This window comes from Drosophila obscura, unplaced genomic scaffold (assembly GCF_018151105.1).
Source record: "Drosophila obscura isolate BZ-5 IFL unplaced genomic scaffold, ASM1815110v1 contig_1, whole genome shotgun sequence".
Lineage (NCBI taxonomy): Eukaryota > Metazoa > Arthropoda > Insecta > Diptera > Drosophilidae > Drosophila > Drosophila obscura.
The window spans coordinates 2,752,153-2,778,898 of record NW_024542679.1 but is presented as its reverse complement, the minus strand read 5'-3'; the positions used below and the strand labels follow the sequence as shown (position 1 = coordinate 2,778,898).

General features: G+C 45.4%; 6 protein-coding genes across 10 annotated transcripts in view; 4 read left to right on the top strand and 2 right to left on the bottom strand.

The window, feature by feature from the left end:
* Positions 1 to 11,166, bottom strand: part of LOC111077369 (serine/threonine-protein kinase mig-15) — a 36,227-nt gene extending 25,061 nt beyond the window's left edge. For all 4 annotated transcript variants that reach the window (XM_022371618.2, XM_022371620.2, XM_022371617.2 and 1 more), the window contains exons 1-2: positions 11,038 to 11,166; positions 5,465 to 5,530 (exon numbers count right to left, since the gene is read on the bottom strand). In XM_022371618.2, the coding sequence (XP_022227310.2) occupies positions 5,465 to 5,530; positions 11,038 to 11,121 (150 nt within the window). In that variant the 5' untranslated portion in view covers positions 11,122 to 11,166. The remainder of the gene's footprint in view (positions 1 to 5,464; positions 5,531 to 11,037) is intronic.
* A 2,599-nt stretch (positions 11,167 to 13,765) lies between these two features.
* LOC111077350 (60S ribosomal protein L8) lies at positions 13,766 to 15,071 on the top strand. Its single transcript, XM_022371594.2, has 3 exons — positions 13,766 to 13,838; positions 14,072 to 14,211; positions 14,282 to 15,071. The coding sequence occupies exons 2-3, from the start codon at positions 14,074 to 14,076 to the stop codon at positions 14,912 to 14,914; spliced, it is 771 nt and encodes a 256-aa protein (XP_022227286.1). The 5' UTR covers positions 13,766 to 13,838; positions 14,072 to 14,073; the 3' UTR covers positions 14,915 to 15,071.
* Positions 15,072 to 15,902: 831 nt separating this feature from the next.
* On the top strand, positions 15,903 to 20,990 carry LOC111077371 (protein daughter of sevenless). Its single transcript, XM_022371622.2, has 7 exons — positions 15,903 to 16,053; positions 17,824 to 18,148; positions 18,220 to 19,004; positions 19,080 to 19,191; positions 19,253 to 19,493; positions 19,558 to 20,173; positions 20,238 to 20,990. Exons 1-7 carry the CDS (start codon positions 15,988 to 15,990, stop codon positions 20,760 to 20,762), a joined length of 2,670 nt encoding a protein of 889 aa, XP_022227314.2. The 5' UTR covers positions 15,903 to 15,987; the 3' UTR covers positions 20,763 to 20,990.
* Positions 20,991 to 21,023: 33 nt separating this feature from the next.
* LOC111077372 lies at positions 21,024 to 25,419 on the bottom strand. 2 transcript variants are annotated; one of them, XR_005968182.1, is made up of 4 exons: positions 25,084 to 25,419; positions 23,022 to 24,967; positions 21,250 to 22,958; positions 21,024 to 21,170 (listed from the first exon to the last, which is right to left on the bottom strand). XR_005968182.1 is itself a non-coding variant. In XM_022371623.2 (3 exons), the coding sequence occupies exons 1-3, from the start codon at positions 25,370 to 25,372 to the stop codon at positions 22,806 to 22,808; spliced, it is 2,388 nt and encodes a 795-aa protein (XP_022227315.2). In that variant the 5' UTR covers positions 25,373 to 25,419; the 3' UTR covers positions 21,231 to 22,805. The 2 variants fall into 2 exon arrangements, 1 of the variants encoding a protein (XP_022227315.2); XM_022371623.2 differs by lacking the exon at positions 21,024 to 21,170 and having other exon boundaries at positions 21,231 to 22,958.
* Positions 21,503 to 22,814, top strand: LOC111077374 (enkurin). The gene is made up of 2 exons (XM_022371624.2): positions 21,503 to 21,712; positions 21,801 to 22,814. Exons 1-2 carry the CDS (start codon positions 21,610 to 21,612, stop codon positions 22,631 to 22,633), a joined length of 936 nt encoding a protein of 311 aa, XP_022227316.1. The 5' UTR covers positions 21,503 to 21,609; the 3' UTR covers positions 22,634 to 22,814.
* A 658-nt stretch (positions 25,420 to 26,077) lies between the features above and the next one.
* LOC111077376 (acyl-coenzyme A thioesterase 13) lies at positions 26,078 to 26,699 on the top strand. Its single transcript, XM_022371626.2, has 2 exons — positions 26,078 to 26,223; positions 26,293 to 26,699. The coding sequence occupies exons 1-2, from the start codon at positions 26,137 to 26,139 to the stop codon at positions 26,641 to 26,643; spliced, it is 438 nt and encodes a 145-aa protein (XP_022227318.1). The 5' UTR covers positions 26,078 to 26,136; the 3' UTR covers positions 26,644 to 26,699.
* The last annotated feature ends 47 nt before the right edge of the window (positions 26,700 to 26,746 follow it).

Below are 26,746 nucleotides of genomic sequence, written 5' to 3'. Positions count from 1 at the left end.
CAAGGGGAGAGTAGGGGTTACCTTGTCAATGAATAAAGTGTCAGGGCTAGAGATTTAATTAAAGCGAAAACAAAGCCAAAAGCCCCAAAAACAAAGCAAGAGAGAGAGAGAAAGAGAGAGCAACAAAAGTTAGTGAACCTCTCTAAAAATACTACAATGGGATGAAGCCCATTCTAGCGCAGAAAGTGCACGGGAGAGAGCAGGAGAGGCGGAGGAAAAGCAAGAGAGCAATGGGCGCGAGAGAAGTCATCATCCGAAATTTGCAACCACAAAAATTCTAAAAGTGTGAAAGAGAAAGGAGGCTGACGCACTGTCTGGCGCTGTGTTGTTATCTTTTTAATCTCTGCTGCTCGGCTTCTGCTCTACTCTCCCATTCTAAAGTCTTCATACACGAACACACACACACACACTCTCTCCACTCTCATGTTTTGTCCCTTTGCCACTTGCGTCTATGCTTGCACGAACGTGTCAATGACTCGCGCGACTGTTAATGTTTTTAAATTTAAGTCTACAACAAATTAAATTTGCGTAATAATTAGTTTTTTTTTGTATACCCTATAAAGTATGTTATTACTAGAGGGTATAATAAGAAACTTTTAAGACCTTTCTGGCTCTGCATATAGTAGTTCGATAAAAGTTCGATAAATCGTGCTAAAAATGTTTTAAGCAATAAACGTTTTGGTTCTCAAAAATAGTCCCCAAAAACTCCACAAATGGTTGATTAGATTATAATCGTAGATTGTACCCAAATCATACAAATACATATAATCGCAAGATAAGACATTCTGTTAGCAACCAATTTTTGGGTTTAACAGATAAACGCAACCAAAGTTCTGGGCATGTGAGTTTTTGTCGAATATCTGTCGACAGGGTATCTCCACCTTCGACTATTTCGCTTTATTTCGGCACTTAGTTTGTCCCGGTTATCTGTGGTTTAGTGGTGACATTGGGGAAGCAGTTTATGCGTTTTATGCGCCAGCCCCTACTTTGGGTACTTGTGTGCCCGTTTGGCTAATTGTGTGGCCTTTTTTATGGGTCTGAAGTCTATAGTTATTTCGTTCCTCATCTGCTATCTGCTGTTGTTGTTGCTGCTGCTGCTTCAGTGTCTGTCTGTGCCTTGCCATTTGGTTTGTGTTTCCTGCTTCATTTGCTTATTGGCTTTAATGTATTTTGCATGTTTTTTGAGCAGCTTGTCGTGTTGCAGCAGTGCCAGTGCCAGTGCCCCTTCCCATGTATCAATGTAGCTGTCTCTTTCTGTCTATGGATGGCTGCGCCTGCGCACACACAAATACAAAGCTGAAGCAATTATTGTTTCTGTTTATATACCCTTCATTTCGGAGGGGTATTCTAGTGTTGATTTAGATCTTTTGCAACCCACAAAAGAAGAGATCTTGTAGCCATGCAAATTTGCATTGTTGATTAACATATTTCCAGTTTCCTTTTATTCTTTCTCAGTATTCCTATAATTCCTATAATCAGATATGAAAAACGATCATGCTGGTAGGGTATGTAGATCCTCGATCCACTGAAGCCTTGATTTTCCTCTATTTTCTCTTTGTATTTATTTGCTTGCGTGCTTTATTATCATGTCTCCTCCGCTCATAAATATGCATTGTCTCTGTCCGCACTTGTTCCTCTCTGTCTCTCTGTCTCCAACTCCCACTCCTCCTCTTTCCCATGTCTCTCTCTCTCTATCTCTTCGTTGCTTTTCCACAATTGGGTCAAAGTTCGCCCAGCTATGAAAATGTTAATTGCATGACAACTGCTGCCGTTCTGTGGATCCGTTCTATGGATGGAAATGTCGTGGGCGAAAGTTAACGGTAGGCCAAGCCCCAAAAAATTATTTATAAACATTGCGGAACATTCATAACACGTTTATGCGTGTGGCGGGATCATGGAATTGTGATTGGGGTTTGGTAATTCGTTCAAATGTTGATTTTTGGCCATTGATTCATAGAAAAATGCCTAAAATGGTTTATTTGGGGATTTCTTTGAATGAGTCAGTCATTCATTGTTTGAGTGTTCATTATGCTTGAATAACAGACACAAATTAAGTGAAAACTGAAACCACATGGTCACTTGGCGGAAGATTTCCAACTAAAGATGGAATGATACAAATAGAGAGATTTTCCCTATCTCTCATAGAAGCATTTTTCTTATTAAGAAGATCTTTTAGGGCATTTGTTAAATATTTATTATTAAATAATTTGTATTAAATATTTTTAATGTTTTTTCTTTGAGCGCCGATTTATTTATTTATAAATTATGAGCTTCGAATTTCAGAAATTCTATTTTTGTTCCTTTAAGAACTTTAAATTGGATTAAAATTAAGCAGATTAGATAGAATTTTATAGCTAATTTGAAAGCTTATTTCTTGAAGTGCGAGCTTCTTTACACAATTTTCCACGAGTAAAGTCGCATTTCCAGCGCACACTCCCTCTCTCTTTCTCTTACTGTTTACACACCCACAAAATCACAGCCGTTAAAACGTTGCACTTGTACGTGTTCCACAGGGAACCACATGTGGTAGCCCCTCGCAAAGGTTCCCCCCCCTGGATCACAAACTCGTTTAGGCAGTGACTCATGAGAGAGAGAGAGAGAGCGACGGATACGAAACTGTCGCTGGGGCTCTGATAAAAAGGCAATTTGCTCGTAAAAAGCGCAGCAGAGCGAACAAAAATAAGCAGAGTTATCAATACAACGGAAGTGAGAGACGGAGAGGGTGCAGTAGAGACAAAGAGGAGCAAAGAGGGAAGAGATAGACAAAACATAAATTAGCTAAATAAAGCGAAAAAAATTCGCCCAAAAAAAAGGAAAAAAATTCCATTTAAGTGGAATTCCAAAAATGAAACCAAAATAAAATTCAAAATAAAATAATGATTAAGCCAGAAAAAATAAAAAGAAAAACTGTGACGTTTGATGGGCCGCAACTGTTGCTGTATCTTTTTCTGTATCTGTAAACCGGTTAACCATTCAGTCAGTCAATATGTTGGCCAAAACCACAGCCGCAGACACAGCAGACAGAAAATGCCAATAAAATGAGACTCAAGCAAGTGGCTTGGGTCTCCCGTTCCCGGTTCTACTCTTCAGAGACAGAGTCACACATGCAGATACATATACAGAAAGTATCTGCTTCTGCTGCTGCTGGGCATTACTCATGCTAATTTCACACACACACACACACACACACACACAGACAGACAGAGATACAAAGATACAGCGACAACAGTATAATGAACTACTTTAAGGCCCCTCCAGAACACAACTGTGTGTCTTTTTATTTGCGTTAACAAGTTTTCAACCGCACAGTGGGCTGTTTGCCTGCCTTGGATTCCCATGGACTCCTTCCATGGTTACCACGTGCCACTTGCAGCAAACACAAACAGAGCAGAGCCCTAGATCGAGGCATAGACTGGTGCCTAGTGCCTGGTGCCTGGAACCTGTAGGCCTGTGTGTGGTGTGGGTTGCAAAAGCCAATTGATAGGCAGGCAGGCAGCAGCAGCAGAAAAAAACAACTATGAAATTTAATAGATTTTATGAAAGTTTCAATCGGATTGACAGCCAAGTATTTCACACAGTAATCCATATATAGGGGTGCCATTTCCAAAGAATATGAAAGGTGAATTATGAGGTAAAAGTCCAAAGAATAATCTGCCAACTCTTTCTCCCAAGAACAGGTTTTGCTGTATGCAAAGTGGATATATATTTCCGGATTGCGATTACTCATTGAATATTTCAATTCATTTCGCAATTAACACAAGACCTAACGATGATTAAGTGCTAGTAAAGGGTTTAATATAAGTTGTTCTACAAGAAAAGCCATTAAGAGCTGAGTAAGAAGAAATAAATTATCTCTTTTCTTTTAGAAATTGTAAATTTGTTGGATGCAGTACTTAATCGCAAAATCTCTTAGGGTCTTATATGCCACAACATCTCAGATAAAATCAGAAATCATCCCTAAGGAGTAGTTGAAATAAAACAACCATGAAACATTCCTTCCCACAAAAAAACAAAGTAAAAACTGGAAAACTCCTTTGGAATTGTCTCCAATTGCTGCCTGAATTACTCACCCCACAAATATCTCAAAGTAACTCAACGAATGCGATGATTAACACTTAGTACAAGCCTCAGTTTAAGCTCAATTTAATCAAAAGCTACTTTTGTATATCTCTCCACGAGAGGCAATAAAGAATTTCGGACAGACAGACAGACGGCCAGCAGCAGCGACATTAATCACACAAAAAGCTGCCTGCCATTGGCTTCGGCGACCCCCCACTACAGTGGAGCCCCACTCCTGTAACAGCAGCAACAACTTGCCGTTGGCCTCCCGAGCGCAGGCGGCTGTGGCGGCGGCAGCATGCCACACTTTTTCTTCTGCTTGCAACAAATGCTAACGGTAATTTTACAAAAGCAAATGTCTATTTTTATGCCTGCAACTGACGTACTGCTGCCTCTGCAGCTGCCTCTGCTGCTGCTGCTGCTGCTGCTGCTGCTGCTGCTGCTGCTGCGGCCCCTGCCTTCTCCTTCATAGTTGTATCTTTCAGATACATTTTAAACATATAATTTAAATACAAACACAAAGTCAAGGCATTGTTTTTAAGCAAGAGACAGAGAGAGAGAGAAATCTCCTCCTCCTCTGCTGCTGCTGCTGCTGGTTCTGCTGCTTTTGTGATTATGATGATGATTCTTGTCTCTTGTTTCCCTGTCGTTTGTTGTATTTCTTTCTCTTTTAGGGTATCTCCGTAGATAGAGGGTATCCGGATTATTAGCAACGCATTGAAGCATCTCTAAGCTATAAAACCTTTGAAAATTAATTTCATAAATAAATCGAGCCAAAAGCTGAAATTTCTATGGGCTTTTGTTGTCCATAAATCAAGCAAAAATACATGAAAAAACCATTGCCTAGGAGGGTATCACAATCTTCGTTACTCAAAGCCCACATTCCTTTCATGTTTTGCACCCAGAGAGAAATGTGTTAATGTGTGAGAATATGTTCTGTTCTGTTCTTGTTCTTGTTATTTTCGTTGAATTTTTGTTTGGGTTTGTAGTCGCTTTTTTTGTCAGTTCTTTTTTCTTTGAGACAAGTTATTAGACGGGGAATAGCGGACCAAACAACTAATTAAAGCAGCGCCAGCAAGAACCCAGAGGCCAAGAGATGATGCTGCTACAGATACAGATACATTTACAACTGCGCAACTCTGTGTGTGTGTGTGTGTGTGTGTGCAAAAAGGCAGTGAAGCAGAAACCCTAATGATTGCTAATTATAAAGAGACCACAGAAGTGACTCTCCCAACAAGAGACTACACTCTGAGAGATCGTTGCTCTCTCTCTCTCTCTGAGTTTAAGTGAAAATTTCCATACAAAAAGAAAGCTGAAGTCTCAAGAAACATGGAATCCAAAGCACTTAAAACTTGCCCATATTTATTGCTAATAAAAATATATAATAAATATATGCATTTCTTACCTTATAGACCTGGCCGTAGGTGCCATTGCCAACAACTTCGATCAGCTCAAAGATGCCAGCAGGATCCTGAAAGGAAACAGAGAAGGGGGAAAACATGAGTAAGAGGGAATAAATCATGTGTGAGAAGTAGAGAAAAATCAATGCAAAAACACTTTGAGACACGCCCAGGGGAAACGCCCAAAAATAAAACGTCCTTTTTCTATCATTGCTGTTCGAAACAAAAGAGCGAAGCAACTCCCTGTCTATAGCAGAGATATCTCTCCCGAAACATCTTAAATCCCAAAAAACAGACAACATTTTGTATTGTTTTTGTTTTTGTGTATGTAAACAAATTATTAAGGCATTATAAATACTCGCACAAATAAGGAAAAAATACAGCACCGGAATGATGTTAAAAATACGAAATCCCCAAATTCCAATTGGGATTCATGCACCTCTCCCCACCCCACACACCCTACTCCTACCCTTTTCAAGCCATACAAATTGCAGGCGGGGGTTCATTGACACGAAAATCACGAGAAGAAGAGTGCGACACGATACGAAGGTGAAAACAGGCAGAGTGGGATAGAAGTACAATACGATAGACGTGACACGAGATATGCGGAGCAGGAGAGGGAGGGATACCAGAAGAAGTTGAAGATGGGGGGAACATGGAGTACAATGCTTTCTATTTTTATTGAAGCGCAGGTGGAGAGAGTGAGAAGAAGAGAGACGTGGAAAAAGTGCGAGGCAATGGCGCGGAAGGGATTACAAAAGCCGACAAGAACGACAGAACGACAGAACGACAGGTAAAGGCAAATGCCAATTAAAATAACAACAACAAAAACACGAACGGCATTTCAACAGGTAACTGACTTTTTTTTGACAGCCCCAAAGGCGAAAGGTAGGGGAAAAACCTCGAGGGAATGAAGAAGTATAATTTAAATGCTGATGGAGAAGCAGAAAAGGAAATAGTAGGAGGTTTAGGGAGAGAGTAAAAGTGCAGTTACTGCTCCAAATTCCAAAAGAAACGCGACCGATGGAAGACCTAAAAGTTGGGATTCTAGTGGGGATAAGTCCCAAGGAATTCCACATCCATCCAGATATCCCAATGATAGATTGACGGGACTTGGAGAATGGAAAAGGTAGGGAAGAAAGGGAATAAAATTTGACAAGAAGATAATTTATACAAATCTAAACGGAAACCAAGTGAATTTCGAAATGAGATAATTTTGAGTTACAATTTAGGAAGGAGAAGCAATAACCTTTGGGGTGACGTTAATTTAGGGGCTGGTGAGGAGTGATACGACAAAGAAATCCAATCATGGCAACAGCAAAGTTTCTTATTTTCGATTGATTTATGGAAGTCTAACAAATTGTCAACTTTTTATTAGACCTTAATCCCAGACAAATTCTCGCCCTCAACTGCACTGTGACGGAGAGGAAGAGGAGGGAACACTCCTGTCAACAACTTCTTCCACAAAGCTTTTTTCACATAAATCTCCAAACCCCTCAAAGTTAAGGGGCGGGCCAGAGGAGAGAGCTCCTCAAGCTTACGGCAGAGAGACCCAAAAGGAATTAAAGCGAGAAAGAGCGACAGACGGTGAGCAAAAGACAAAGAGCCTCAAGAGCCGAAAAAAATAAAACTAAAAGAAAGCAAAACAACGAAAAAAGTGCAGAGCAAATAAACAAATAGTGGGGAATGACGGCAGAGGGGTTGGGGGTGAAGGGTAGGGAGGAGTAGGGAAAGGCAGAAGAACTATGGAAAGCCGCTCTAAGTAGATTTATGGCTGCCTAGCGAACCCCCCCACCCCCGCCTCCTACACCCACAAAACTGTGTCAAACACATGCAAAGAGCACACACAGTGCGCAATATGAGGGAAAGGGAAAACGGGAGAGTGAACACAAATTGTGAGTGTGTGGGAGAGCGATATGTGTATGTATGCTGGGAAGTGCAGCAGCGGCAATTACTGCTATTTATGGCTGATTACTTCACCGTTGTAAAAAAATCAATTAAAAATGCACGAAAAATTAACTGAGGAGAGAAGTGGGGGATGTAGAGAGGGCCTAGAGGGGAGCCGGAGAGTGTGGAGTGTCTGCAACTCCATGACTCATTAGCATTGTGACATGTTAAGGCAGAACGAGCGAGAGAGAATGATCCGTTAGAACTAAAGTTCTCTCGCCCAATCTCTCTCTTTCTGTCTGTCTGTCTGTTGACTGTTCTGTTGGTCAGCGAGCACTGCCTGCTCGTTTGGTTACAGTTATCAGCAGGCAAACAGGCTGTTTGCTTGCTCGCTCACTCTTTCCTGCTGCTGCTGCTGCTGCTGCTAGTTCTGCTGTCCAGCTGCTGCCACATGCGTCCCCCGCCCTCCCAATCACTGCTTCTCTATCTTCCCTCTTCCCATTTGCCTTTTGTTTGTCTTTCGTATTTGTATTTGTCCAAACGGGTACAACTAAAACTAAACAACCCGATCCGTCGGGAGGGACCGAAAGAGCGAGAGACGCGGCGGACCAACGCAGACGCTGGCTGGCTGGGGCAACAGTGGAGCCTCCTTCTCCAGCGGAACTCCACTTCCAATTCATGTTCTCATTCACCCTAGCCGGTATCCACTGTAGCTGGAAGTTTTGTCTCTTTTTTTCTAGTAGCTGCTTTTATTATTACAGTTTTGCCTGGCCTGGAAAACTGGAATTCTTTCGTTTCGTTTTGTTTGTCTAAAAGCGCAATACCCTCCTCCCTCCTCACTCACCACTCCACCTCTTTGGCAAAGGCTTGGCCCAGTAAGCGGCACAGAGGAGGGGCTGAAGAAGAGGCAGGAGATTGGCCAAAAACAGGACTGAATGCATATTAGGAATGGAGAGTGGAGTACAGTGGAGTAGGTAGGTATGCAGATGCAGAGGCAGTACCTGCTACGGCTCAAAAAGAGACCGTGAAAGAGAGGGCACGGGTGTGGAGATCAAAGTGTATTCATATTAGTGAGGCATTTTGTGAATTTGTTTCTGATTTGCACAGAAGAGAGGCGAGAGATACATATGTACATATGTAGGTAAAGGATGGAACTTTTTTATGGGCCGCGCTATTAGCTGAGAGAGAAATTTACGGAAAACTGATTATTTCCCTTTTGATCATTCCGACATATGGATGGAGTAAATTTCCCTCAAAGCAAAACTGATTATTGTTGCTGAAATTTTCCTTTTTTCTGGGGGAAATTCCGTTATTTAACAATGGACAGTTTCCTTTAATAAAGTGTTTTTCCTGGGCTGCGATGTTGATTTAACCCACAAAAATGCAGCACACAACACATGTGTGGAACGATATGGATTGTGGATCGGTTTCCCTCAGTCCTCCAGCAAATTGCTGAGCACACACACACGTACATATGCACACAAATGCAAACTAAAATGTGGGCGAACACGTTTTTATCGCAGCCCAAGCCGAAAATGCAATAAATGTTGATTAAAATAAAACCGAACAAAAGAAACAAAAGGCGAGAGGAAGAGAGTTGGAGAACAGAACTCGAGTTATCAGGCAAATGCAGAACATAAAAGAAACTGCAGTAAAAGAGAACAGATCAGAGAGGGAGAAACACACACACACACACACACACACAAATAAAATAAATCATAAAAAACCAATTAAGGAAATTTGAAATTTGTGTTCCAACGAATGCAGTTTTCCCTTCCCCTCCAAGCGTGTGTACATATATCTTATCGAAGAAGCTTATCGGAGTTTCGAACTGAAAGAAACCTGAAAAGGCCTGCTCCCCACCACCCCTCTATCTCTATCTCTCTCGCTCACTTTCCACCATCGCACTGTTCAAGCTTTAAGGACTCTGACCTTTTTACCGTTTCTATTTCGGGACATTCTCTCTTCTCCACCCCTCCATCAACCATTGTTGGAATGACCTTTAAAAGCCACGCACAGACAGGTCAGAGACGAAACGAGACGAGAGACGCGACAGAGGCGCCCACGCGCCTCTGCCAAAGTAAGAGAAGGCCAACAAGCAGCCGCAGCAGCAGCAACACTTCAAACACACACACGCTCACAGGCAAGAGTCGTCATATTCTGCTGCCATTTTTTGCTGATTTTGCTTTGGTTTGTGCCTTCGTGCTCCATCATCATCATCTTCATGCCGTCTGGTGCAACACACTCACTCACACACAGAGGGAGACTCAGCGGCAGCAGTAGACACGCATGGACATGTCTGCCTCCTCTGCCTGCCTTTTAATAAAGTAAACTAAACAATTTTCATTCTTGTCGCGTTTTCCGTCTCCTTCTTCATCTCTTGCTTCTGCTTCGACTATGAACAATTTTTCATAAACACACTCGACTCGCACAGAGAAAGAGATTCTCACACGCAGACAGAGGCACATGCCAGAGCAGAGGCGACGACCCAAGGCACCACCACCCTACTCCACCCATACTCTCCTCTCTCACTCTGCCTTGCACACAAGACAGAGTCAACAAACGGACACTCACACACACACACACATGTACTGTGGGTGCGCAAAAGAGCAGGCGCCCAATGTGGGGCCCACCCCAAACCAGCATGGTGAGTTTCTCCAGCAGAGCTTAGGCGTGGTAGGAGATGGTGAGTGGTGGAGTGTTTTTGGTGAAAGAGAAAGGCGGCAACAAAAACGCATGCGGCATATTGTGGTGGCGGCCACCTCTGTGCGTGTGGTGGGGGTGGGTGGGGAAGCAAACCAATTCATTGAGAAACGAAGCGAATGGCAAAAAGAAACGAAAAATACAAAAAAGAAAAGAAAAGAATAGCTAGGCAAAAGCAAAAGAAGATGACACCGGCCGGCCTTTGATAATTTGGTGGTGGGTTGGTGGGTGGTGGATGAATATGAATGTGGCGAGTGGTGGCTGGTGGGTGGGATTTTCTCATAATCGAGCAATCGAAAATGTAATGCCAATAAATGCATTTATCAACTCGATTATTATTGTGAATGGCTCCCGCTCAAACGGGGGGAAAGAGTGAGCGTGAGAGGGTGGAACCTTCCCCCCCTGTTGCTATAGCAAAAAGCATGAAACGTGAAACACAAAGCAAAAATATTCTTTTGTTGTAATTTTCAAGCAAGAATTTACATAAAGGGGGAGGGACCTTGACTGAAAATGACTCCAATAATGGAGCGCTGAATGCAATTTCTGACGTTGTATAACTAACTGCCACAAAAGCTGTGTAATGCTAACACAGGGTGTTGTTGTAGCGGGAATACCAAACCTTTTGTCAAATGTACCTTGGATTCAACTTTAAGGCAATAATCAGCTGCAAAATTCCAGGCGGAAGTGGGTTTACCGTTACAAAAACACATGGCCACACCTAGCCAAAAGGGAAGGGAAGGGAGGAATGCGAATGGGAACAGAGCGATAATAGAACCAGTGCGAATGGGAGAATAAAGAGGAGCCCAAATAGTGGGAGCAGCGAATGTCGAGAGGTGCAATTAAGTACAGGGGGCGGGGGGTCCCACGGGGTGATAATGAGCACACTAAACACACTGGAACCCCGGTCCAGAAATAGCTACCGAAAAGGGGAGGGGTCTGGCCGTATGAGATCAGATTTGATCGGTGTGGGGATAAATTATTCTCTTACCTTCAGTGCCGTCAAATCGATATCATCCAATGAACAATTCACGGATGGAGCCAGTTGTTGTTGCTGCTGCTGTTGGTGCGCCATTTTGATTTGCTATTTTGTTGTGTTGTTCTCTTCTACTCCCTTCTTCTGCTGCTGCTGCTGCCACGGAGATTTGCTGCTGCTACTTCACGCGGAAGGAGGGAAGAGGAAGGAGAGTGTAAAAAATAAAACACCAACGCACACACAGTCACACACACACAAACAAAGGCACTAAGGCCAACCGGGAGAGAACTGCAGTTATTTCTTTAGTATTTTCTTAAGCAAAAATACCAGCCCAACAATATTTAATACTGCAATTAACAAAACTATTTGTTGCTCTGCCTTTGCTACAACTTTTCTCTTTTTGCTTTTGCCCACTGCTTCTTCTACGCTCTGTATTGGTGTTTTTGAGTGTGAGTGTATGTGGTTCTCCCTCTACATGTGTGTGTGTGTGTTAATGTGTGAGCGTGCCTCTGTGTGTTGGCGTTTGGCAAACGGGGCGCGGCACGCACTTTGCCGTGATTTTTCCGGCACAATTTCCAGCATAAAATTTCAGCTTAGTTAAACATTTCCTTTTCCACTCTTTCAACACACTTTTTCACAATTTTTCCGCTTTATTTCTGCGGCAGACCTCCCGATGGACCAGCCTACACCTATACAGACACACTCACTCACACACACTCTGCCGCTGGCCTATACGTGCATGTGTGTGTTTGTGTAGGTAGACAGAAAAAATCTGCCACTCGCTCGAATAGGATGCCCGTTTTCGGTTGTTTTTTATTCTCTTTTTTGGGGTACTCTTTTTTACATACTTTTCCACGCACAGCGTTTGGCTGGTTTTTATTCACGCCTGTGCATTGCACAAATGCTTAATAGACTTATGTTCCGGTTTTTGTGCAATCGGGGAAAAACGAATTCTTTACGCGACCCGACGCAGCGACAACACCTCCGCACTCTGTTTCCAATCCGAATGTATCTTTATATTAAACTATCTTTCACTGTCCGTGTGTGTCTCTCCTTCTCTTTACAAAGTTTTCATCATCTGCGGTTTCTATTTCAAGCGATATCGATATGAGCAGGACTGAGTATTGGATTGATTTTTATTGTACACTAGCGAGCTGTATTGTAGTTTTCAATTTGATTTGTTTTATTCGACGACGCGCGCACGGCGAAGTTCAGCCGTATTTTGCATATTGCTAGAGGTGTCAAACCATCGAGGGCACTATCGATAGTATCGATATTTTACTGCTAGTCTCTACTATCGACGGTTTTGCGACTATCATGATAGTATCGAGCTACAGTCGTTGCGCTTTTGATATGTTTGGATTGTCTGGATTGCCAACACATTTGTAAAAAAATCGACAGGTGGCATCTAATTTTTACAATGGACAAGTTCCTAAAAGGTTTTAATGGTTTTTTAATAATTATTTCATCCCGATACTATTACGATAGTATCGATTGTTTTTTTCAATACATTCAACGTTGATACTCCTTAATTTTGATATTCCGTTTAATATTACTAGCTAGTTGGCCCTTTCAGCCCTAAACAAATAATTTTATCCGATAGATACATAAATTTTGTTCAGGATTGGTTAGTTTTTAGAACTCTTTTTCATTGGATTGTTTACATATTAAGGTTCAAACAAAAACGGCCAAAGCTTAAAACGTAAGTGTTGACTAAATGTTACGTCAGTGTTGCTGGTCAACCAAGTATCTTCTATGCGTATGTACTTTTGTATACCTTATTTCTTTTAATTGGTGTTAAATGTTTTGTTCCAAGCTCCATTGAAACATTAATAGTGCAGTTTTCTTAGATTGAGATGTTTTTTACCCATTAAAGCATATGTTTTGTGTTTTATAAATACATTTATCCCGGTTCTGATGCCTATTATTTGTACCCGTGAGATGCAAAATTTCGTTAATACTTTAAAACAGAGACTGAGTAGTTTCTGTATTAATTGGAGCATGAAATTACCAACAATATCTCTATTCTATAATATCCATTTTCCCAAGGTATGCAGATTGTTGCTCATTTCGTTCCAAAGTTGCAGAACAATGCTGCCTATTCATTTCCAGATGTTGCTGAATTTTTTCCCATACAAATCAAATGTCTTGCGTATGGAATGACGCAACAATGAATCTTCATTCCATTCCATTTTGAAAAACCACCACGAATTGAAAGCGAAAAATGTCAGTATTTTTTGTGCGCTAAATGAGTTTGGCGGTCATTTTCAAAAGTATATTAATATATGGAAAAATAAATATTTCACTTGATTTGTCTTGTAGAGTGTGACTGGAACCTCAGAAACGTCATTTTCAAAATATGCCGTAAATATACCAAAGAAAAACGAACTTAGCCCCTCTATTTAAACAAAATAAGGTATAAACAAACTGTATACCATGTGGCTATTATTATTAAATTGTGTACAATGTTGCTGCAAACCAAATTAATTAACATTATCCTAAGACATTGCCAGATGTGTGATTGGTTTCTTCCAATCAATCGTGGTGGCGTATTCTATGCCTACGCACCTTAAAACTGTACGAAACTTCTATCTGTTCAAACTAAAAAACCTAAAAAAAAAAGCAAAATGTGGGCTCCATTTAAATACTTTGTGCGCGCCAAACTAGAGATTGCCAGCGCACTAACAGCACCGCCCGTGCCTTTAACAGCGTGCTGTTAAGGCGCGGAAAACAGAGTGAGGTTGGCTGCGCTAGCTGTCACTTTGACAATTTGCGTTTGTCTTCCTCTCTTTCTTTTCTTTTCTACCCGAGATTCGGTACGTAGCGTACTGCTGAAATGTTAATCGTTAAATTTTTCTCAAATATCGCAACATCCTGCCATGATAATAAACAAAAGTGCAACGGGAAGCCTTTCGCCGGCCTATGCATACAATATTTCATAGAATGTTGCGATGGGCGAGCGTTAAATTGCGACGGATGTTTTGGTGTCCATGGCGGCACCGAGTGTAGTGTTGTGATGACTGTAAATTAATTGTCTTGTCAATTGCAGCAATGGGTCGCGTTATTCGTGCACAACGTAAGGGAGCTGGTTCCGTCTTCAAGGCGCACGTCAAGAAGCGCAAGGGAGCCGCCAAGCTCCGCTCTCTGGACTTTGCCGAGCGCTCCGGCTACATCCGCGGTGTTGTCAAGGTGAGTGCTTCGGATGTCAGGCACTGGTAATTGATTAATACTAATACAAATGTTTGCTTTGTGCTGCTAGGACATCGTGCACGATCCCGGTCGTGGCGCCCCCTTGGCTGTCGTTCACTTCCGTGACCCCTACCGCTACAAGATCCGCAAGGAGCTGTTCATCGCCCCCGAGGGCATGCACACCGGCCAGTTCGTGTACTGCGGTCGCAAGGCTACCCTGCAGATCGGCAATGTGATGCCCCTGAGCCAGATGCCCGAGGGTACCATCATCTGCAACTTGGAGGAGAAAACTGGTGATCGTGGCCGTCTGGCCCGCACCTCTGGCAACTACGCCACCGTGATTGCCCACAACCCCGACACCAAGAAGACCCGTGTCAAGCTGCCCTCGGGCGCCAAGAAGGTTGTGCCCTCTGCCAACCGCGCCATGGTTGGCATCGTCGCCGGCGGCGGTCGTATCGACAAGCCCATCCTGAAGGCCGGTCGTGCCTACCACAAGTACAAGGTGAAGCGCAACAGCTGGCCTAAGGTGCGTGGTGTTGCCATGAACCCCGTGGAGCATCCCCACGGTGGTGGTAACCATCAACATATTGGTAAGGCTTCGACTGTCAAGAGAGGCACATCTGCTGGTCGTAAGGTCGGTCTCATTGCCGCCCGTCGTACCGGTAGGATTCGTGGTGGCAAGGGCGACAGCAAGGACAAATAAGCTGTTGACCGACGTGGTGCAGGTTCCGTCTAAGATCGGCGTGGCAGTGTTGTTGTGGTGTGTTGCGCTGTTTGAGATAATGCAATTCTATATGGAAAATCTGTATGTTGTCAGCATACACTTGACACGACGGAATAAAATTTATTTGTAAAAAATATTACACGATTTTTTATAGAAACTTAGAATTATGTTCTGGGCCGAAAACAAACGCCTGTTTTCATTGAAAAATTGATTTTAAACGGCGGGATTTTAAATCATAAGATTCTGATATCAATCATGTGATGTACGTGTATGTATGTGATGTAAAACTTACACCGGCAAATGATGTTTTAAACAAACAATAAAATCGTTGCTACAATATTGGTTTTTTTAAATAATGGTATGTAACCGCCAAATTCATTGCACAAAAGTACCGATATTGATTCAAAGCGAATCGGTAATGAAACGGGTCTCAAAATATCATGGTGTGGCAGCCCGCAGAAACTACGAATTGCACGAGTCTGGTGGCGCTGCCAGCAACGACGTCACATTCGTTTTATGTTGTTTTTGTTTGAACCTTAATATGTGAAACATGCATTAAAATGGACTTCTGAAAACTTGACGATCTTGTAGAAAATTGATGTATCTAACGGATTAAATTATTTTTTTAGGGCTGAGAGTCCCAGCTAGCTAGTAATATTAAACCGAAAATCAAAATCGAGGAATATCAACTTTAAATGTTTTGAAAAAAACGATCGATACTATCGTAATAGTATCGGGCTCAAATGATTATTAAAAACCATTGAAACCTTTTGGGAACTTGTCCATTGTTAAAATTAGATGCCACCTCTCGATTTGTCTACAAATGTGTCTTCGTATTTTATAGCAGCCAATCCAAACATATCAAAAGCGCAACGACTGTAGCTCGATACTATCATGATAGTCGCAAAACTGTCGATAGTAGAGGCTAGCAGTAAAATATCGATACTATCGATAGTGCCCACGATGGTTTGACACCGCTAATAAGTGCGCGGAAGGGGTAACAAACAAAATTTATTTAATTTTATTTATTTTCCACTGTCCGCTGCTGGAAAATGGATCGCACTTTCTACGAAGGGTGGCTAATTAAGTCGCCACCAACAAAACGAATTTGGCGTGCAGTAAGTTTCCCTTTGGAGTGGGCTCGTCTTGTGCCAACTCCGTTCCGTTCAGGATAGTTAAGCTACTTGAGCAGTTTTCCCCCCAACTCCTCGAATACCAAGTGATCAGTGAAATGTGCATCAAAGTGCAAACCGCAAAGCTTACGGTAAACTGCAGCAAAGAGATATGTTCCCACAATCTCCGACTGGAGGAAATTGTTTTTGCCAACTCTCCTGCTATACTGAGTCACAAAAGCAAACGCACCAAACTAATCGCAGTGGCATTTTTGTACAATTACTCTGTGTGCCTCCATCCGTGTGTGTGTGTGTGTGTGTGTGTGTGTTTGTGCTTGTGTCTGCATTTGTTTGTCATAATATAATTCATTAATAAGCGACAGACTGGCTGATGCCGCTGCCGCCGCGACCAAGGGAAGCGGAAATTGATTGAAATGCAAACAAGCTAAAACCGCAGAGAGAGCAAGTTTCCAGTAACTGCAAAATGTGAATGAAATTTACGATAGCCTCCGACTTCCGATGGGCTGTATGTATGTATGTATGTACATGCATACATACATCCAAGTGTGTGTTTTGTTTGTTTGTTTGCTTATGGCGTGGGAACATGTTTTGGCGCTGGTCTAAATTTACGCTTAATTAATTCTTTCGTTTAATGTTTACTTTGCTTGGGCCTCGATGTGCGCCGCAGAGGCGTTTGCTCGCTCGTGTATTAAATTACCAGCAACTGTTGCGTTTGATCAAATTATATTCTGTTGAGTTTATTCAAGTAGAAAGTATGCACAAAGGCTATGGACATACATATGTATGTACATATGTGTGTATATATGGAGTATGTATATTTTATATGGATGTACTGACGATAAGCCACATCACATCACGCACCGCATCAAAGCAACGGGAGGGAGCCGGAGCCACAAAAAACAATGACGCACTTGTCTTTCCAGCTTGTTATTGTTGTTTCTGTTTGCTGGCATTTCTAGGGTGCTGCCTGCCGCTGCCCGTTATGTATCGTGTATGTTCCATGCATGCATGTGTGCGTGTTGGTACATTTGAAACCACTTATAACGGAACCAAGAGTTCCAGGAACACGCTTGGCGCCCCACTAAAGCAGCGGCCAAGGAATAATTTTTAGAAGGTTGGGCCATATGGCAGAGAATCGCCCTGACCTTCTATTTAATATGCATATGGCTTCACTGTACTTATAAGAAAATATTAATGCCTTTCGTATTAGCTCGCGTATAGCCATCTCTCTGGGGTGCCAATTTTCGGCGCTGCCTGCTTGTGTGTGGCATTATGTTTATTGTTTATAATTCAATTAAGCGTGAAATTCGGAAATTGAACAGACTACAAATATAAACACAAGCCAACACACACAGATTCAGATAACACACACACACACCTACAAATCTGAAGCCCGAGCTGGAGTTTAGCGATGACACAAACCCAACAGCCAACCCCACCCCCCACTCCACCATACAGCTGTTTAGCAATCATTTTAACGGCACACTGTGGGCGAGTGTGCATCTGGGGGGTGGGTGGGTATCTTGTGTGTGCGCTGGCTGATTACCCAAGAAAATGTCAATGCAAATATGATTCGCGGAAAAGCAGCAGCGACGCTGCTTACTCACCCTTGATACGAGTAGTGGACAGTCGACGCCAGAGAAGGCTGCACCCCTGATAGGCGTAGTCGTCCGTCCACCCATTCCATTCATCATTTGTTTACTAACTTTAGCGCTTTGTTTTATTTTTATTCTCCTATTTCTTGTGTTTTTGTAGCGCTGGCGGCGACGCTGGTTCACGCTGAAGCAGGGCGAGATACCCGAACAGTTCTGCCTTGAATACTACACCGATCACAATTGCCGCAAGCTGAAGGGCGTCATCGATTTGGATCAATGCGAGCAAGTGGACTGTGGCCTGCGGCTGGAGAATCGCAAGCAGAAGTTTCAGTACATGTTCGACATCAAGACGCCGAAGCGCACGTACTACCTGGCTGCCGAAACAGAGTCGGACATGCGCGATTGGGTGAACTGCATCTGCCAGGTGTGTCACCTGCATGACACCAAGCAGTCGAATGAACTGCCTCTGGGCTCTGTGGGGGCAGGTGAGTGCACTATATTCAGGTACATAATTGAAGTCTTAAAAATTTTGTGTTCCTTTTGGCTGCCGCAACAGACGAGAACCGCACGCAGAACACGAGCTCCAGCGGTGGCCTGAGCAACTCTACACAAAATACAACCACCACATCGTTGCATTCGTCGGCGGGAACTGTTGCCGCCGCACAGGCTACGGCAACGGGAGGAACTGCCCAAATGCGTCGTCCGGTGGTCATTGACCAGCAGCCACTGCCGCAGAATCCCGGCAACAACAACTCGGACTCGGTCTATGTCAACACGGAGTACAGCAATCGCGAGACAATGCTCTGTGATGGAAACTTCGATCAGCAAGACTTACTTTCGGCAGCACAACAGCAGCCGCCTCCCTCGCCGGCCACGGCCCTCTACTTGAACCACAGTGCACTGATCCAGGCTCAGGCAGCGGCTGCAGCTGCCGAGCAGCAGCAGCAACAGCAACAGCAGGCTGCCCGTCTCGCGGTCAACGCGAATGGAGTGGTGCGGAAGCTGCCAGACCATCTGGTGCTCACCCAACAGACCCTGGCCGAGGCAGCAGCCGAACAGCAGCAGCATAGCAGCGTGCAGGCATCGCCAGCATTGAGCACCGCCTCTGGTCCGTATATACCCATTAGCGAGTGCTTCTCGGGCAGCCCCAAGTTCCTGCTGGACAACCAGCACTCTGGTGCAGGCGGGCCGGGCCGAGATGGGGCCATACCGAACAATCCCACAACGCCGTTGAACAATTTGGATCCCAAGTTCTACGATACACCGCGTAGTCATAACAACATTGGCCTAAACCTGACCAATGACCAGTCCTACTCCCCCAAGATAACCAACTTGAGTCTGGTAAGTGGATATAATTATAGATCTGGTCAGATCAACTATGACTAATCATCATTGTATTCATTCTGCTCTTTGTAGCAACAGCTGGCGGCTAGTTCTGCCAGCAAGCAACGTTCCGACTCGGACTCGGAGAGCGTCTTCACCGATGACGATGAGTGGGCTCATCCCCTGCCACTCCGCGAGAATGTGGGTAAGTGTCGTCATCATCTCAGCTTCACACTGAATTGCTTAATATCGACGAATGTTCATAGATCGCAGCACCAGGCCCTCGGATAGTTCCATAGAGAACGAATCATTTGTGCTGACTTATTCGCAACGCTTCTCCAAAATGCCCGAAGATGGTGCAGCCGCAGCTCCGCCACCCGACAAGCAGTCAAAACTGACGGCCCCATCATCGCTGGCAGATGCTGGTGACCATCGCACACTGGAGAAACTGGCCAAGGTGCTGAAGAACAAGAATAATCTCATACTAGACTTTAAGGAGAATGAAAAGTGAGTCGCGAGAGAAGAATGACCATCCAAGGGAAATCCCAACCCAAATTTCACTCAATTCCAGAATCACTCGCGATCTGCCGCAGCTTTCGGACACGGAAAACACATCGCCAGCTATTGTGGCCCGTCGGAATGCAAACTCCGGGTTCATTGAGGAGAGCTACGACATTCCACGCTCCCATCAGCTGCCCTACTACAATGTCAGCCAGCTGCTGGGCGAGCGACCGGTCACCAGTCCGCACAACAGCAATCCCATTGCTGCCTCCACGCCCAATTTGATGGCAGCAGCCGATCTGGGTGCCGTTGCGGTGCCAGTGGCAGTGACGGTGGCAGTGGGAGCCAATCCCTGCCAGACTCCGGCTACCATTGCAGCCTCCTCACCCACAAGTGCGCGTACGTTGCCACGCCCACACTGCTACACGAATGCAGCGCCCACCAAAATGGAGGGAAATGTGTTTCGGTATGACTTCATTGAGCAAATGGACTGTCCGCCAGTGAACCGCAAACTGAAACCAAAGGCGGCCGGCACTCCAGCGGCCGTGGAGGATAAGCCACCGGAGGAGTTCCCGGCCAAGCCGCCGGTGGGCGTCGAGCATTTAACCAGCAAATTGGGCGCGGCCCAACTGCAGCCGATTGGGCCGCCCAGCGTGGATCGCAAGTGTAAACCAAATGCGTACAAGGTAAGGCTCGAAGAAGAACCTCCCGCTAAATGTCGGCTCTAAGATTTCTTTGCTCAATTTTCAGCTTGGTACTTCGGCCACCATGTCGCCGTCGTCGCGTCGCTCTTCCGGAGCACCACTCTCGATGGTGCTGCCGCACGAAACCGATGTTCACTCGTCGGCGGTGGCTGCATACTTCCACGAGACGCGCACTCTGCCACGCCAGCAACATCGCCCGCATCCCAACAGTCCTGGCAGCCTCTCAGTGCAGCATCAGCGCACAGCCTCGGCAGTGGCTGCCATGATGACCTCCTCAGGCGCAGGGCCGAAACAACAGCCGCCGGCCCACGTCGAGCACAAGCTTCAGTATTTTGATCTGGATGTGACCAACAAACCGCCCCTGCTCAATCGATCGAGCATGAGCGTGGGCAATCTTTATTCCCAGGGTGGCAATGCAGGCGGTGGCATTCGTCTGGCAGCGGTGGATGCCGGTGGAGCTCGGGCTCCTGTGCCGAGCAGCGTCGTCTACAATTCCGTGGACTTTGTCAAGACAGAGGCCTTCAAGCGGATACGCGAGGAGCGCAACAAGGACAGCAACGAGAGCAAATGATTGGGACACCGTCGCCCCACATGACTGCGTGCAATATCCAAGGACCACGTTGCGGATCCTAACTACTGTAGTGCCTAAACCAGTGGCCAGCTAGCACCCGCGCACCCATTCAAAATGCTGGTCCACAACAGTGCAAACACCATGTGGCCTTTGCATTTGATATCATCTCGAAATTTACACCCATATTATACACCCTTCAACTATGCGAAACGATCAGCGAGTATCTAGTGATAACCACGCTTATCACCTAGATAAGGCCTAGACCTAGTGCTTTTTATCTGTCTCGTCTCTCTCTCTTTGTGTGCTTCCTTGAATCTGTAATTGTCGCAGTCTGTTGTTCGTTTCGCAAATTCAATCGTGCTTCCAACACTTCCACAATACATATAGTAGATATAGGTCGATAGGCGTCTGAATCAAAATGCAAATATGACAAGCGATTTTTAGTGCTAATTTTTACAATGCAATGCAAAACATTTTTTATACACACCAGCAAACATATTTATAAATACACGAATTTTATATGGTAACAAATTATACACAACCCATGCGACACAAGCTGCAGCTTGATATTGTGCTTTAAACGAAAATATATATATAGATTTCTACGAATACTGTTTCCCTGGGCAATGGATCACCAAAATACAGGAAGTACTATCTTTGGTAGAATTCTAGAATGGAATACTATAGCAACGCAACGAACAATTGTGTTTGGTTGGAAAACAAAGTCTACCTGGAAAAAGCACTTGGCAACAGGAACGGAATTGAATTGAAAAGCAAGCAATACTAAAACTCTGTCAGTGGCTTTTAAAGTTTCACATTTTTATAGGCATAATATATTTTGTTAACCATGTCGCTCGTCTATATCACGCACCACGATGAGAACATCTTTGATTGTGAGCAAGAGTTTATTAACCAGGCGGTCAGCAAGCCCTCCAGGGTTTACAATACCGGTAAGATATATATATATATATATATATATATAGATAAAGCACCCAACACCCCTCGCCTTAATTTTTGATTTATTTAAATGCAATGCAGCTACTGCCATAAAGGGAGCACGGTTTGCCAAGTCCTTGCGCGACCGCTTGGATGTCGAGGATAAGAAGCATTCGGTAATTTTGCAGAACGATGGCATGCTACTGCTTACGGATGCCAAGAAGGCCCATCATCGCACCATGGGCTGCGCCCACACACCCATTGATCCGCCGTGCGCCTATCTTCGCAAGAACCAGGGCGTCAAATGGCGGCGCGAGAACACTCATGTCTGTCCCAAGGGTGAGAAAATGCCGCCGTTGCCAGGCATCGGTAGCAAGCGCCAGGAGCCGATAATGGTGCCGAATTTCATACGGCGGAATATCCAATGCGCCAAACGGACAGTGCCATGTCCACCGCCGCCGCGGTACATTGACACGCCGGTGGGCACGCGACACAATCTGCTGAACTCTGGCCTGTTGCCACAATTCATCTGTCGCAAGGACTTTGGCAAGGTGCCCATTTACCTGAAGAAGACCAAGAGACTGCTGACCGAGATGAATGCAATCTGTGCCAAAGAGCAGGCACGCCTGATGGAGCTCTGTCGCGGCGTCAAGGGATTCACGAAAGCCCCCACCATCGCCAGCGAAGGCGCTGCTCGGGCTCCACCGGAAGTGCCTGGCATGCGGGTAATGGATCAAAAAGAGCGCAACGAAATCATCGAGGGACTGCGTCAGAGTCTCAGCGAGATGACCAAGCAGTATCAGTCCATGTCGCTGCTCATCGACAGCGTGGCCAAGGTTCAGCGCAAGGGCAAGCTAGAGACTGATTTGCGGCAGGTGGAGCAGGACATTCTGTTGCTCGAAACCAGTCCTATTATTTATGTTTCACTGTATTAACCTAACCAAAGCTTATACACACACAGACACGACAAATTCCCAGGCGTGTGGGTGTGTGTGTCGGCATCTGTCAGTGGAGCAAAGCCAGAGCGGAGCCCGCCTTCGCTGCCAGAGACGGACACACACACGCGCGCCCCAGCCACTTAATGGAATTACTTAATAAATTTTATGTTTACGCAGTTACGAGATCCACTGCATAGCTACCGTGACAGCAGGGACACAGCAGGGTGGAGCCTGGCTCATACAGCTCCAGTAGCTTCTCCTGATCCATCAAAATAGTACGATTGCAGTGGCTGCAGTAGCGTCGGTCCAGGCTGAACGGAAGCTGTAGAACAAATGGGAATTAATAAGGCAATTCCAGTGACCGGTTGCGGTTTACAAAACCCACCTCCAGATAGGACACCCAACATCGATGCTTTGGTTGCTCTTCTTCGGGTGTTGCCATCACATCTTTTCCCAGTCTCAGCTTAACTTGCAAAGCATCAAAGTTAATGGTCATTTGTTGAACAAACGCCTCTTGGAAGCAGTGCCTGTCGCGCGAGTCTTGCATCTCGGGTGAGTCCTGCGAGTGGGCGGAGTTTTGGCCCTCGTGCGAGTCTTCCCTCAGCAGATTCCTCAAGCGTTGCGCCTCCGCAAACATGCACTGCGCGGCCTCCGTCTGAAACGGAGTCAGTTCCCTCAGAGAGCACAGGTACTTCAGTCTCAGTCTCATGTGTGTCATGGCCAGCATTGCCAGAAGCAGCTGCATTTCCTTCTGCGATTCCTCCCTGTGCAGCGTGAGCCACAGGAGATTCGATCGCAGGTGGAGAACAGTCGTCAGGATGTGGTACTTCAGTTGGAGCTGATGCTGTTGCAATTCTGTGGGGTCCTTGTCAAACTTGAATGCTGCCAATCGATTGAAATCGGCGTATTTCTGCAAGTTCTTACTGCTGGCAAAGATCTCCAGGCGCAGCTCGGCTAGCAAATCCGTACTCTGATTGATGGGCGTGTCGTGTTGGAAGGTGTCTGCCAGCTGGGTCAGTATATCCTCGTTGTGGATCTTGCCCACGCGCAACGTGAGCTGGTTGCGTAGTGAGATTGCGTAGATGTTGACCGCATACTCCTTGTTGGGCTGGAAGAGCACTGTGAGAAGGTTCCTCTGTCTGCTGCTGAACAGCCCGATCATCTGGTAGTCTTCACAGTCGTCTATAGCTATCGACTGCATGGACGCATTGAGCTTCTTGTCCTCTTGGGCAACGTGCATTCGGTATAGCTTACTTGTGGCCGTGGCCACGGCGAAGCTGCTGCTGTCCAACATACAGAGCCCGGTGATCTTCATGCCTCCAACATAGATGCGCGTCTCCAGCCACTCGCTGCCTTCTTGCCAGGGAACGCACCAAATTAGCAGATTTGCCGCCTTGCAGATGGATATATAGTAACACTCTCGCTCCGTGCATCGCGTGATTATCGCCTTCTGAAGCCCCATACGATCCGCTTTCTCCCACACTGGCCGTATAAACGACAGTCCGGATTCTTCCTCATTGTTAAATCTGTAGAGATGGACAACGCCAGTCACGTCTCCCACCAGCAGCAGATCCTCAAAAGCAAGCATATAGCAAATGCGGCTCAGAGAGGTGGCCAGCACGCGATGTTGCAGCAAGGTTCGGGCATCAGCACTCAAAGTAAAAGTCCACAAGGCGCCGTTGGCTGTGCCAAAGACGAGGAAATGTCCGGAACTGGGCTCCGCAGCTGGACGCCATGTGAACATCGTGATCCAGGCGCGATCTATGTAAGCCTTAAACTGCTTGAAGCTCTGTATCTTGGAAACATTCGTTTCAGGCAGCAGAGTGTCCCGCAATGTTGTGGCCACATTCAGGCCGTCCAGTCGACTCCAGCGAGAGTGCTCCGCGGGCTTGCACAGCAGTGTTATGGCTCCATAGGTGTTCAAGACGGCCAATAGCATTTGTCCATTGGTCAGCACCTGTGGCGACCATTGGGAGGCCACCAGTCGGGACTCTGGCGCTTCAGTAGAACAAACGGTCAAATAAATCGGCTCTAGGGAGAACTCTTGGGCCTCCAGCACATGACAGTTTTCATAGATGTCCACAAGATTGATCCCTGACAGCAAAATATCCAGTGGACGCTCATTTACGGGCGATTCCAGGCAGCTGATGACAAAGGGAAAAGGCACATGACAGCTGGCCTTGCTGGTCATCTCCAGCGTGATGACATCCGACTTGGCGCCCACCAGGGTGATGTGGTCCCCATCGGCTGTGTAGGACACGAACTCCCGGAGAGAGTCCTGCTTGACGTCTCCTTTAATCAGTTGACGGAATCGCAGGGTATCCGACGTACCTGTAAAGATTTTCAGGCGTACAGAGCGAGCAAAACAAACGCGAATAAACCGCCGAGACACATCACGCAATCGTAATATGGCATGTGTATCACTACGGCCACCCATACACACTCACCAGTTTCATCAGCAACGCTCGATTCAGTAAGTTTTGTCATTTCGGTTTTTGGTGCGAACGGAATAGGAAGCTCCACTTCCTCCTCCACTGGTACAATGTCGGGCAAACGTGGTGTGGATTTCGTCAAGCATGTGGCAGAGTACGTTGCCAGCAAGGGAGGCTTCGATCGCGTTCTTAAAATGGTGAGAAATTCAAGAAAAAAGTCCAATAATTCCAGCGAATTATTAAAAACGACGCACAGAAAATGGCAAAACAGCTGGAGCTGCCGATTACATAACTCTGCTAGCATATCGATAGTTGACCGCGCATTTGAAATTTTGCAGATTAAAATTACTGGCGGCGGCGAAGGACGAGCTATTGGGGAGTTTACTGTGGAAAAGGAGCACCTGAACCGGCAGGGGACCTTGCATGGCGGCCTGACAGCGACCATTGTGGACAACGTTACCACCTACGCGCTGATGTCCACGGGATCACATCCGGGTGTTACGGCCACTCTAAATGTGAGTTACATGTCGGCCGCAAAGCCAGGAGAGGTCGTCGAAATAGATGCTAGAACATTGCGTGCAGGCCGCAAAATGGCTTACTTGGACTGCGTGTTGAGGCGGAAATCAGATGGAAGAATTCTCGCCAGCGGGGGTCAAGTCAAGTACGTTGATTTCGACAAGGAAAAGGATGCATACACAGTTTGAATAAAACCATTTGGCAACGTACCGATGATTCGATTGGCCTATCGATAGGCCCACAGCTGCTTTGTAAATGACATTAAATGCAGTTATTTATTTGGGTTTTGAATATATGTGGCAAATGAAGATGAGATGTACGACTGAGCCTATGCAGGGTATCCGGCGTGCCTGTACAAATTCTCAGGTGTGAAACACCGCAGGGGCGTACAGGTAGAGCAAAACAAATACGAATAAAACGCCCAGTCACATCACCTACTCCTAAATTGCATTTTTATCAGTACGACCGCTGTCGGCGACGCTCGATTCAGTAACTGTTGTCATTTCGGTTTCGGTTTTCGGTGCGCGAGGAACAGCTAGCTCCACTGATACAATGGCGGGCAAACGTGGTCTGGATATCATCTTGAACATAGCAGAGTATGCACCCAGCAAGGGAGGCTTTGATCGCGTTCTTAAAATGGTGAGAAATTCAATGGAAAATGCCAAGACGCACATGAAAATGTAAAACCGAGGACATGCAATTTTGCAGATTAAAATCACAGGCGGTGGTGAAGGACGAGCTTTTGGGGAGTTTACTGTGGAAAAGGAGCACCTGAACCACGAGGGGACCTTGCATGGCGGCCTGACAGCCACTATTGTGGACAACATTAGCACCTACGCGATGATGTCGAGAGGAAAACATCCGGGCGTTACAGCCAATCTGAATGTCAGCTACCTGTCGGCCGCAAAGCTAGGAGAGGTTATTGAAATAGATGCCAGAACTGTGCGTGCAGGTCGCAAAATGGCTTACTTGGATATATTCCTCATGCGCAAAACGGATAAAAGCATTATCGCCACCGGGCGGCAAGTCAAGTACATTGATTTTAAATTTGATTTTTAGATCGCAAACAAAAGTCCAATGTATACGAAATTTGAATAAAAACATTTGGCAACGTACCGATAACTCCGTTGTTAGTGATTTGGCCTATCGATAGGTCAGCAGC

Coding starts and splice junctions, on each gene's coding strand:
- LOC111077350 (XM_022371594.2), top strand. CDS start 14,074: ATGGGTCGCGTTATTCGTGCACAACGTAAGGGAGCTGGTTCCGTCTTC. Junction 14,212..14,281: donor ACATCCGCGGTGTTGTCAAG/GTGAGTGCTTCG, acceptor TTGTGCTGCTAG/GACATCGTGCACGATCCCGG.
- LOC111077371 (XM_022371622.2), top strand. CDS start 15,988: ATGGATCGCACTTTCTACGAAGGGTGGCTAATTAAGTCGCCACCAACA. Junction 19,192..19,252: donor GCCACTCCGCGAGAATGTGG/GTAAGTGTCGTC, acceptor GAATGTTCATAG/ATCGCAGCACCAGGCCCTCG. Junction 19,494..19,557: donor GACTTTAAGGAGAATGAAAA/GTGAGTCGCGAG, acceptor ACTCAATTCCAG/AATCACTCGCGATCTGCCGC.
- LOC111077374 (XM_022371624.2), top strand. CDS start 21,610: ATGTCGCTCGTCTATATCACGCACCACGATGAGAACATCTTTGATTGT. Junction 21,713..21,800: donor CTCCAGGGTTTACAATACCG/GTAAGATATATA, acceptor AATGCAATGCAG/CTACTGCCATAAAGGGAGCA.
- LOC111077372 (XM_022371623.2), bottom strand. CDS start 25,372: ATGCTAGCAGAGTTATGTAATCGGCAGCTCCAGCTGTTTTGCCATTTT. Junction 24,968..25,083: donor GAGCGTTGCTGATGAAACTG/GTGAGTGTGTAT, acceptor AAATCTTTACAG/GTACGTCGGATACCCTGCGA. Junction 22,959..23,021: donor GTTGGGTGTCCTATCTGGAG/GTGGGTTTTGTA, acceptor TTTGTTCTACAG/CTTCCGTTCAGCCTGGACCG.
- LOC111077376 (XM_022371626.2), top strand. CDS start 26,137: ATGGCGGGCAAACGTGGTCTGGATATCATCTTGAACATAGCAGAGTAT. Junction 26,224..26,292: donor TTGATCGCGTTCTTAAAATG/GTGAGAAATTCA, acceptor GCAATTTTGCAG/ATTAAAATCACAGGCGGTGG.